The 12,304-nt window shown below is 40.4% G+C and overlaps 1 protein-coding gene across 25 annotated transcripts in view; it reads right to left on the bottom strand.

Annotated features, from left to right (window-relative positions):
* Nucleotides 1-12,304, bottom strand: part of LOC119531162 (ras and EF-hand domain-containing protein-like) — a 45,239-nt gene that overhangs the window by 15,403 nt on the left and 17,532 nt on the right. For 16 of the 25 annotated variants that reach the window (XR_005216256.1, XR_005216251.1, XR_005216252.1 and 13 more), the window contains one exon: nt 9,634-9,724. Coding sequence is in view for 5 of the 25 variants with exons in the window: in XM_037832073.1 (XP_037688001.1) it covers nt 9,634-9,724 (91 nt within the window). In the remaining 20 variants the exon portion in view is untranslated. Of the gene's footprint in view, nt 1-1,137; nt 1,401-1,764; nt 2,189-9,632; nt 9,725-10,192; nt 11,903-11,961; nt 12,156-12,304 lie in introns of those variants that run through there. The other 9 variants (XR_005216247.1, XM_037832071.1, XM_037832076.1 and 6 more) reach the window with 6 other exon arrangements.

Below are 12,304 nucleotides of genomic sequence, written 5' to 3'. Positions count from 1 at the left end.
AAGACGACCCTCAACCCTTATTGGTCATGTGTGTGCCTTTGAACAAGTTTCTTAGCCTCTCTGGAACTCAGTGTCCTCATCCCTAAAAGAAGGATGTTTGCACATCCCTCAGTTTCAGAATTAGATAATTTTTTTAATTATAAAAGAGTTTAATAAACTGGAAAATCAACAAAACACCCATTACTATGGCTAGACAGGACAGTCATTACGAATCCCATTTTAGATGGAAACTAAAATTCGGAAAGATGAAGCCAAGTGTGACAGGCAGAAGGTGGCACAGTCTAGACAAGAACTCTGGCTTCTCACTCTCCACTCAGGCCCCTTTACTGTGTGGTGCTATCTGGTCTTCACTGGATGCTGCAGCAGGGCAAGAGCCTCTGTGTCTATTCTTGCAAGCATTTTCTTAGCGTAGAGATTTGAGAGGCCACGGAAGTAAGTGAGGGCAGTGAATAGGAGAATCTGTGGCTCTGGCATCAACAGGTCAATTCAGATTCTCCTGAACAGGCCATCTATATGTTTCAATGACTTGTGAAAAGTAGATATGAGGCTGACAACAATAATAATTTTCCAAGAAGGACACTAGGGAGAACTCTTAATGATCTCAACAGAAGTTTAAGTTACAACAGGCTACAAAATTCACTTAATCATCACTTAATTTCATTGACTCTAAAACACTGGAAAGGGCATTCAAGTTTATCAGGTAAACAGCCAGAGAAGCAAAGTGAAGTCCCCAAGGTCATAATACCACTTTTAGAGATGATTATTTTCTAATTGTCTGTCTTGGATTTAGTGAAGATATTTCCATTAACCATGGAGACAACTATATGCAAGAAGTGAAATCAGTGCTGTGCTGGAGCCAGCATGTACTAGTTGATGACAACCCTTCGAAGCATCTCCTCCTGACTCTGCATTCAGTGATGTCAACCTAGGAGCTGCAACTCAGTCACTGTGAAATATTTATATCATGGAAATTGGCAAATGCTACAAACTGGGGCTTGCCACACACCCCCGAGAGCCATTTGTTAAAAATTTATCAGCGCACCACTGAGCGAAATAGACCCTGCTCATTAGAAACCAAAGAGCAAAGGCCAAAACTCAGTCACATCTTTGTTCATACATCAGTGAGTTTTCTCTCACCTCTTGCTGACCAGTTCTTGCTGGAACTTTCTATATGGAAGACGAATATTCATTTCATTCAGTAGTCACTGAAATCCTACCATACACCTTGCAGTGAGCTAGGGGTAGGGATAAACCTGTAACCACAGAAGACGGTGCCTTCTGTCATGGAGCATCCAGGTCACTGGACACGTGGGACTTCATTGGCGAAGACTACGGAAAGCAAATGGGGGTTTGATGGACAGTTGTTCAAGGGATCAAAAATATTAATTAGCTATATGCAAAAGAGTCCATGGCCCCTGGAACAAGGAGAGGAACTTAGGGGCCCTTTAAAAAAAATCTTTCCAAGGAGCCTAATTAGACCCCGAAATCTGATGCCAACTGTCACTTAAATATTATCGCAAACATTTCAATCATTAATAATGTAAACACACTGGAATACTGAGGCTATTCCTAAAAGTCTAGGTTCTACATACCTACGTTTTTGAGTTTTTTTATGGTCACCTGCAGATCTCCTGTTTCACACTGACATCTGAGGTCACTAAGAGCTCCTTCAGCTTTCCATTTTTCGTAGAAAAAGAAAAATACTGTGTTGCACATTCACAGGGTTGATTTAAATAAGTTGAGCCTCTTAAAATAACCATCTTCAAAACCCCACAGCTGAGAAATCTTTTGTCTCAAACTAATGCTGAGCCCAAGTCTCTTACCCGGGGAAGGTGCGAAAGGATGGAAGAAGTAAACCAAGTAATTTTACCAGTATAGCACTTCTGGAATGTTCTGGAATTGAAACTTACAAAAGTGTAAGAATTGCAGCATCTTCTATAACCTACATACATACATCATCCTAGAGTGAAACCTCTAAGACATTACTCCCACTGTGATAGATGGTTTAGCACATCAATTAATTAATGACTACTATAATAAATTAAAAGAGATACCATAGGCAGGGGTTCCAGGAGCTTCACAAAGGGAAGAGTTGAGTTATCAGGGAGGGCTTCATGAGGGGTAGAAGATTCAGGCTGAGTCTTGGATTAGTAGGATTTGACATTCCAGACACAGAAGAGCAGAACCACTGGTGGAAATGAGAACAGTGTCTGGGGGACCGGAGCAGTCACTCCAGTGCTTCCAGTATGTCCTTTTCCAGGACAGAGTTTTGTGCCACATCCTTGGAAGTCACAGACCCCTGCCCTTTTCTCCAGGGTAACTTGATGGGACACGGTTGAGAAGTATCAGCCACAGTTCAAGACATGGGGATTGCACAGGGAACAATGCAGATGAAGCGATGTATTGGGGAAGACAGAATATAAAGATAATTTCAGAAAGTGATGCTAAGAAGAAAATAAAAAAGGAAAGAGGACAGAAAGCCACTTAGATCAGGTGGTTAGGTAGGGTCTCTGTGCAGAGGTGGCCTGATGGCACAGCTGAGCATCTGCCTACATTCAAGGGCCTTTCTGCTCCCTTATCGGTTATCTAGTCTGTGCAAGTTACTTAACTTCTTGGTGCCTCCATTTTCTTACTGGATTACTGTGAGGATTAAGTTAAATAATGCAAATAAATTAAATAATCTATTTAAAATGCTTCACAGAGAAACAATACTTTCCCCAGGGATAATCTATTTTGAAGCAGGTATCTTGACTTCAATCCAGCTTTACAGAGGAGGTACATATATCACTCAATTTCCAGGTGGATGAAGATGTTGAGGCTCCACAATGAGGTGCTAACTCAAAATGGACTTGTACACCACTAGGCAACTCTCTTCACTGGTTGTTTGACGACAATGCCAAATAACATCTTTTTTATAATTTATAAATATTGTGGTGAATGCTCAATAAAGGAAATTATCACCATCCAGCTTATTTCATTCCTCACCTGCAACAGGTAGATGCTATTCAGAGATTATTACATTAACGTAGATGAGAGATGGTAGTGGTTTGGATGAATTCTTCACAATCTTCCAGAAAATAGAGGGGGGAATACTTCCTAATTCATTCTATAGAACCAATCTTATTCTGACACCAAAATCAGACAGACATTAAAAGAAAACTACAAAATAATATTTCTTACAAACACAAATGCAAAAATGAGGAACAAAATTTTAGCAAATTGAATTCAATGTCTATGTATATATTTGTATATATATATCATGGCAAAGTGGGGTGTATCCCAAGAATGCAAGTCTGTTTTAACATTCAAAAAATCAATAATTTGCTAAAATTTTGTTAATCATTTATTTAGTAGTGGTTCTGGTAGATTCCATCAGATTTTCTTGATACATGATTATGTAATCTATGAATAAAGATAGTTTTACTTCTTTGGTTCTAATCTGGATGAGGTCTTTTATTTCTTTTTCTTGTCTTATTGCGTTGGCCAGAAGAATAGAAGTGGTGAGAGCAGAAATCCTTGTCTTTTTCCCAATATTATAGGGAAAGCATTCAGTCTTTCAACATTAAATGTGATATATGGGTTTATCCCAAGCCTGCTAGTTTGTTTTAACATTCAAAAATCAATGAAATTTGCATGGAACTTTGAATAGGAAGTGAGATACAGTAGGTTAGTATAGGCTGGAGTGAAATAGTGACACATCCCAGAGTAATTTGGGCAGATAATAAAAAATATACTTACAGCCTCCCCCTCCCCAGCCCCGAGGATCTGGGGGAAGGTGCGGATGTGTTGGACATCCTCACCTGGACTGGTGTTGATGTTGTCAAAAACATTGGGACTGGAGGTTTGATGTGCTGAGCCCTCGATCATGGGACCTGCCCTTATGAAGCTCGTTACTGCAAAGGAGAGTCTAAACTTGCATATAATTGTGCCCAAGAGTCTCCCCCTGAGTACCTCTTTGTTGCTCAGATGTGGCCCTCTCTCTCTCTAACTGAGCCATCTCGACAGGTGAACTCGCTGCCCTCCCTCCTACGTGGGACCCGACTCCCAGGGTTGTAAACCTCCCTGGCAATGCAGAATATGATACCCAGGGATGAATGTGGACCCGGCATCATGGGACTGAGAGTATCTTCTTGACCAAAAAGAGGATGCAAAATGAGACGAAATAGTTTCAGTGGCTGAGAGATTTCAAATGGATTTGAGAGGTCACTCTGGTGGACATTCTTATGCACTATAGAGATAACATGTCTTAGGTTTTAATGTATTGGAATAGCTAGAAGTAAATATCTGAAACTACCAAACTCCAACCCAGCAGTCTGGACCCCTGAAGACAATTATATAATAATGTAGATTACAAGGGGTGACAGTGTGATTGTGAAGACCTTGTGGATCACACCCCCTTTATCTAGTGTATGGAAGAGTGGAGGAATGGGGATAAAAACTAAAAGACAAATGGGGTGGGATGGGGGGATGATCTGGGTGTTCTTTTTTCCACTTTTATTTTTTATTCTTGTTCTGGTTCTTTCTGATGTAAGGAAAATGTTCAGAGATAGATTGTGGTGATGAACGCATAACTATGTTATCATACTGTGGACAGTGGATTGTATACCATGGATGATTGTATGGTGCGTGAATGTATTTCAATAAAACTGAATAAAAAAAACCAATGAAATGAACTATATTCATATTCTAAAAATGAAAAACCATACACTCATTTCAATAGACACTGAAAAACTATTTGACAAAATCCAACATCCATTCCTGATTCAAAAAGAATAAATTAAAAAACCCTCAGAAAATTAATATAGAAGGTCCTCAACTTAAATAAAGGACATCAATGAACAACATATCACTACTAAACAATTAAGCTTACCAATGCTACAGGATATAAGACCAAAACACAAAAATGAAATGTATTTCTAGACATTAGAACAAAACAATCAAAAATTGAAATTAAAAAAACTCATTTACAATAGCATCAAATATGAATACTTAGGAATGAATGTGAGAAATTAACTATAAGATCTTTATATTGAATACTACGAAACAGTGCCCAGAAAAATTAAAGAAGATCTAATAAATGGAGAGATATATCTGGTTTTTGGATTGGAATATTTATTATTGTTGAAATGTCAACTCTCTTCAAATTGATCTATAGATGTGACAAAAGTCTCCTTCAAAATCCAGGGTTTTTTTTTTTGTTTTTTGTTTTTGTAGAAACAGACAACCTGATTCTATGGCAATCAAAAGTGCCTCAAACAGCCAAAACAACTTTTTGAAAAAAAGCTGAAGAATTAATATTACTTGATTTCAAGACTTCTTATAAAGCAACAGATGTTAAGACTGTGAAATTGGAGTAAAGACAGACAAATCAATGAATGGAACAGAACAGGGACCTCAGAAAAAAACCTACATGAATACAGTCAACCGACTTTGGACAAAGTGCAAACAGTAATCCAGTGGATAGTCTTTGCAAAAAGTGCAGTAAAAACAACTGGATAGCCACATGCCAAAAAAAAATAATAATAATTATAATTTCAATCTATAAACACCATATACAAAATGCATGCTAAATGTAAAACCTAAAACAATGAAACAATGAAACTTCTAGAAGAAAACATAGGAGAAAATTTTCATGAGCCTGGGTACGCAAAGATTTCCCAAGTAGCATGCCAAAAGCACAATCCATGAGAGAAGAAATTAAGAAATCAGACTTCATCAAAATTAAAACCTTCCACTCTTCAAAAGGCACGGTTAAGAGAGTAAAAAGACAAATCACAATCTAGGAGAAAATATTTATAGAACAGGGATCTGATAAAGGACTTGTACCCAGAAGATATAAAGAACTCTCAAAACTCAACACTAAGAAAACAGACAGCACAATTTAAAAAATGGGCAAAAGATTTTAACAGACACTTCACCAAAGAAGATACACAGACAGTAAATAATATTTAACATCATTCATCATTAGAGAAATTAAAACTGTGATGAGCTTCCTACACACCTTTTAGAATGCTTAACATATGAAATACTCAAACATTGCTGTTACAGATGTACAATGTTACAACCACTGTAGAAAACAGTTTGGCAGTCTGTTACAAATTTAAACACATACCTACACATATAAGCCAGCAACTCCATGCTAAGAATTTATTCAAGAGGAATAAAAGCATATGTCCATACAAAGACTTGACACAAATGTTCGTGGCAGTTGTATTTGTAATAGCCAAAAAGCTGGAAATAACTCCAATATTCTTCTAATGATGATTAAACAAACTGCAGTATAGCCAGACAATAGAGTTCTATTCAGCAATAAAAAAGAATGAACCACTGATATATGCTACCACACAGAAGAGTCTCAAAAGTATTGTAGTAAGTAAAATAAGCCCAACAAGAAAGAATATGAATACATACTCTATAACTCCATTCATATAAAATTCTTAAAAATTCAAGCTCATCCATAGTGACTGAAGAAGGTTGCCTGGCAAAAAGGGGCAAGGACAAGAAGGGAGAAAGGTATAATAAAGGTGCATGAGGAAACTTTTTATGGTTGAACTTGATTATGGTGAAGGTTTCATAGGTATATCCGTATGTCAAAATATCACATACACTTTAAATATGTGCAGATTATTGTGCGCCATATAATTTCCAAGTGTGAAATGTGAAACAATGCCATATACACTATATACACAATAGTAGTCAAAGTCAGGGAGACGAATGTGCTAGGAGATGAGGAGAAAGTGAGACTTTTTCTACGTTTTGCAGATTTTAGGGAAGCATAAAGGAAAGGGGTGACAATCATCAAAGCAAAGAAAACCACTGGAGCCAAAGCACAGCAATGGGCTTCTACGCCTCTGGGTTGGAGCTCTGGGGTGAAGAACAAGTTGGGGGCTAAGGCAAGCCATGCCAACTGGAGGAAAGTTCTAGAAAATCTTCAATTAGCCTGGACAGGTTATAACAGAGAGACCATGTTTAGAAGGTGTCGGGTAGAGACTAGGATGGGGCTGGAGGACCCTGCCAGGGCTGAGCCCACATCCATGTCCAGAAGAAAGAAGGCAGCGAGTGACTGGCCAAGCCATGTCTGCCATGGCCATGGAAGGAAGTGATGGCGCAGGTGCCACGGATTTACCACCACCGGACTAGAGCCAAGAAACCAGCCAGCAGGATGGTATAACTAACAAAACACAAAGTTATAAGGGCGAGACAGGAGCAAGGGCCATGGTAACGTCCCCATCACCACCAACAAATTTGGGAGATATTCAGCCAAAAGAAACAATGAGATTTGACGTCAGGCTGAAACATGTGCTTAAGGTGAGTGTTTCCTTAATGAATGAATGAACAGATTGAATACAGTGGATGGAAAGAAAAGAGGCAGGAAAAATGATTTCACTGTGTTGAGACCACAAAAAGAAGTTCCTGACAGAAGAGTGGGACATCTACTGCGTTCAACTGGATCACGAATCTGGAACCAATTACACCGTTGAGTTGACTTCCAAATTGTTACTAAACTTGTTATTAAGAGATAAAGGATAATGAAGAGACCCAGGGGCATACCTGTGGTGTGCCGGTTTCTATATGTATTAGTCCCTCAGAAAAAACCATAGCATTTGCTGCAATCAAATTGTGGGGGCAGATTGATCAATCTTTTTGATGAGTGTGTGAACTCTTAACTGGATGTTTCCATGGAGATGTGACCCACCCAACTGTGGGTAATAACTTTGATTAGATTATTTCCATGGAGATATGGCCCTGCCCATTCAGGGTGGGTCTTCATTGGTATCCTATAAAAGAACTCACAAACAAAAGGACCTCAGAGCAGCTGAGAGTGACTTTTTGAGAGCTGAGAGAGACATTTTGGAGACAGCCACCGAAAGCAGTCTTTTGCTGACACTTGGGAGATGCTAGCCCAGTGTTTGCTCCAGAGAAGCTAAGAGAGGAAAGAACGTCCCAAGAGCAACATTTTGAAGAAGGTACAGGAGCTGAGAGAGGAGTGGAACACAAACCAGGATCAGCAGATGCCAGCCATGTGCCTTCCCAGCTAACAGAAGTCTTCCGGATGCCAACAGCCTAACTTCGGGCAAGGTGTCCTCATGTTGATGCCTTAAATTTGGACATTTTCATGGACTTCAGATTGTAAATTTGTAACCAAATAAACTCCCTTTATAAAAGCCAATCCATTACTGGTATTTTGTGTAACGGTAGCATTAGCAAACCAGAACATGTGGTAAAGCAGTTTCAGGTAAAGCATCTGAAAGGAGTCAAGCACACACAGGGAAACAGAAAGGAGTGGGCACAGCACACCCACCCCTTCTCAGGCACGGAGCTAGGCCCCTGCTACAGAGGATCACACTCCAGCCTCCTTCAAAGCAGGCAGGTGGAAGGAGGGAACTGAACTGTGAACCCCAGTGGGGATGTGTTCTTGGTTCTGGTCTGCATTCTGGTGGGTGTGAACCCACTGTAAATAAGAGCTCTTCATGATGTTGCTTCAGTTAAGGCATGGACCCACTGAATCAGGGTGAATTTTAATCCAGGTTATGGAGTCCTTTATAAGCAGAGTGGAAGTCAGACGGGGAGAGAAGTCATGGGGAGCGGCCAGAAGACGGAACTCGAGGGAACTGGGAAGAGAAAGGAGAAGATGCCGACACATGCACTGCCACATGACGGAAAAGCCAAAGAACCCCAAAGATTGCCGGCCAGAAGATACCGACCTGGGGAAGATGCAAGCCTTCTAGCCTCTGAAACCACAAGCCAATTAAATCCTATTGTTAAGTCGATCCATTGTATATTTGTTTTTGTAGCCAGGAAACTAAAACATGGCATGATCCCATTTTAAAGATGGGACAAAAAAGGCTCAGAGGTGAGGCTATTTCTCAAGTGCCACCTAAACTAGGGAAGGACTGAGCCAGGATTCAACCTGAGGTCTATTAAATGTCAATGCTCAGGCATTTCTGATCTATTCTACTGCCTCTCAGAGTTAATAGGACAAATGAATAGACAAAAATGGAATGTTTAACCTAACCTTTAACTACTCAAAGAAATATGTCTATTTTCTGCTCATAGTAAACATTAATCACCTACAGATATTTTACAAGGAATAAAGATAATTGTTTCTTCAGTGGAAATCCCTGAGGCTGCATCCAATTTTCAGCTTTAAAGAATTCCTACAATATGAAGAAAAGGTGTGTTCCATAATAAAATTCCAATGTTAAAAGACAGGATTTTAATGCCACTGTAATCTAGATTTAAAGTTGGTGGTGGGCACTGGCAATGAGAGAGTGATGTGTTCAAGTCAAGCTGTTTTCTCTAATGCAGGCTGGCTCTGCCTTCTGCAGGCCCCAGCTCTCATGTCACCTCTTCAATGTGACCTCTGACCCCCAGCCTAGAGCAGCCTCTACTCCGCCACTGTGAATGACACACGCTGCTTTACTATCTTCACGGCACCGCTGCTGTCTGAAATTAACTACTTTATTTATCACCCATTTATTATCTGTCTTTCTCTCTCTATCCTAGTTCCCCAAGAGACAACCCCTAAAACAGACTTGTTTCTCCTGCCCCGACACCTAGAGAAGTGCCCGGTATAGAAAAGGTACCTCATAAAGATTTGTTCAATGAAAAGAGCCAATCCCAGAAACTCACTTCTTTCCGTGTCTTGTGTTCTGCTGCCTGAATCCTCTGACCCATTTCCTCTTCCAGCTCACTCAGCTGCACGGCTGCCTGGTCCTGGGCTCTGAAATCCAAAGGACGTGTGCCTTCGCATTATACTCTCAGACTTGTCAGATGAAGAGGAAACTGAGAAATCTATTTCAAGCCCCATATTATATACATGAGAAGATGTAATATTCAAAATAATATCCCCTAGTCCTTCCACATGATGAAATCAGATTGGTAATTTGTCCATTTAAGTGCAAAATTATGTTAAAACTAGACAGTAAACAAATGAAATTAGATAAAATTACGTTAAATTAGATTGTAGCAAAGAATCGGTGAAGATATGGAATCCCTGGGAAGCTCAATAAATTGCAAAAATCCTGTTTGCTGCCATGACAGAGCTACACACTGGATGTAAAAGAACCCCATAGCAAAAAAAAATAGTTTAAATCTAATTTTGATATTGCACTGTGTAAAACTTCAATGCTATATGCTAAAATCAGAAGGGAAGAAGAGATCTAAACAATACTTATATCTATTTGTCCCCTTATAGATAAGGTTGCCTTCTAGAAAACTTCTGTTTCTTTTATTAACTGAATTAAATCTCTATCTCTATAGAGACAGAGCATTCTGATTTGCTAGAAAGTTAGAAATGGAAATATTTAGGTAAGAAGGGTTGAAGGATAATTTCATTCTGCAATTCTCAAGTATGGAGATGTGTGTCACATTACAGCATTTGGGGTTTCAGATTAAACCCTAAAAAAGAAAAAAAAAAGAATTGTTTTCTTTCAGCTCCATATCTAATTATTTAGCTTGGCATATGCATATGCCTTGCCCATCCAAATAGATTATAAGCTACATGAAAGCAGAAACCATGAGTTCTCGAGAGCCAATTCACCTGGACCAATGACTTTATTAATAAAAGGTAGAGAGCAGAGCTTAAATATAAAAACACGCTCCCATCTGCCTGTTTGAGGAGATTCTGCTACACCACCCAACCTGCTTTTAACTTATCTGCTCCCTCACAACACAATTTGTTCATGTATTAGTTTAATTTCTACACAAAACTCGAAACAAGTGCTGGGAAGTGGGGAAGACCCCAAAGTAAATTTTTGAATAGCTTCTCACTGTTTTCTACTCCTGTTTATTTTCCCTCCACACACAGACTTCTCCATGTTGTTAACCATGTTTGCAAAGATAGCTTGTTTCTGTTTTTAAGTACCTGCTATGGGAATTACGTATCTCCACAGCAATTTCTTTGGTCAAATCTGGGACAGTAAAAAGCTAAGCCAGAAGCCCCTTCTTGTTTGTTATGACCACTTTTTCAAGCCACTCCTTCTAAACATACAGTCCCCAAAATATCTGGGACCTCTCCTGAATGTGTTCTCCCTGCCATTCTCATTTCTGAGCAACTCCTTTCTGTTTTTTGTGTGTTTGTTTTGTTTTGGTTGTAAATCAGGGAGCCCATGAAGAGCATTTGCCCTGGCCATTCCTAATTCTTGGCATGTTGGAACTGTACACCATCACCTGGCCCAGGGCCCCCCAAACAAAGAAAAGGTAGAAGCGGCTCTTCCACCATCTCCTAACCAAACACGGAGCTGAGGATGGTCCTTGGCTAAGAACGTAAGGGAATGATCACAGGTCATCATTTGAACACGGAAGTGCGGTCTTGGACAGCTGGGAGGAGAGGGGTAAATAGAAACTGCTGGCTCAGAATGGAGCCAGGCTCCAGATCCCAGCCAGAGAGCACAGGCTTTGAAAGGAGAAGGCGTTCAGGGAGAGGACACCAGCAGAGCTCATCCTAAAGTGACGTGCTAATCCATGGGGAGAGAGGTAGTGATGACAACATAAAGGACACTGCTCCCTTATTCCCTCTGGGTTTACATGAACTGTCCTTAGAAGCTGTGTGAGTGTGTGTGTCCACATACCTTTGTGTGGGTCTGTGTGTACCTGTGTGTGTTTTAACAGATAGTCACTGGACAATCTGAAGAATCCACGTGTCTGCCTGCCAGTCACCCCTCAAAGGAAGCCATCTCCAGGGCTCTGGTCCTTACTCCAGAATTTTCTCCAACATTTGGAGATCAGAAGACCACCCTTTATTACCCTAATGCAGACCCCTAGAAGGCAAATCTAAGGTCAGGAACTGAAAACGTTCAGAAGAAACCCCCATGAGGAGTTTATGCCTACGTTTTCCCTTCTCCACTTTAATTCCCTTCAGTGACTTCAAAGGGTCAACTATGACAGCCTTATCTTCTTGCTGAGGGGGAGAATAGAGAGACAGAGGAGCTGAAAAAAAGTGGGAACTGCAGCACTCACCTCCCCCACCCCCAATGCAGTATGAGCAGCATCCCATCCAGGGGGTGTATTTATGAGTTCCAGACACCAGCGGGGTGGGGTGCGCAGCAGCTGGCAGTGTGGGGAGAAGCACGTGGCAGTGAGAAGCGTCTATGCAGCAGAACACCCAGGATGTGTGACAGACAAAGTACCCTCTCTTTCCCAATGGTTTGGTCCTACTGGGGAAAAGAGAGGCTGACACTTGTAATGCAACAATGTAAATGCTGCTACCACATGGGGTTGCTCTTAAAACCAGTAAGCCATCCTCTGTAAGCCAGTTACAGCTTAGATAAAATTACTGTATTATACTGAGGGTGTAAGAGGT

Source organism: Choloepus didactylus, chromosome 4, assembly GCF_015220235.1.
Source record: "Choloepus didactylus isolate mChoDid1 chromosome 4, mChoDid1.pri, whole genome shotgun sequence".
NCBI classification, from domain to species: Eukaryota; Metazoa; Chordata; class Mammalia; order Pilosa; family Megalonychidae; genus Choloepus; species Choloepus didactylus.
This window is presented reverse-complemented; position numbering and strand designations above follow the sequence as displayed.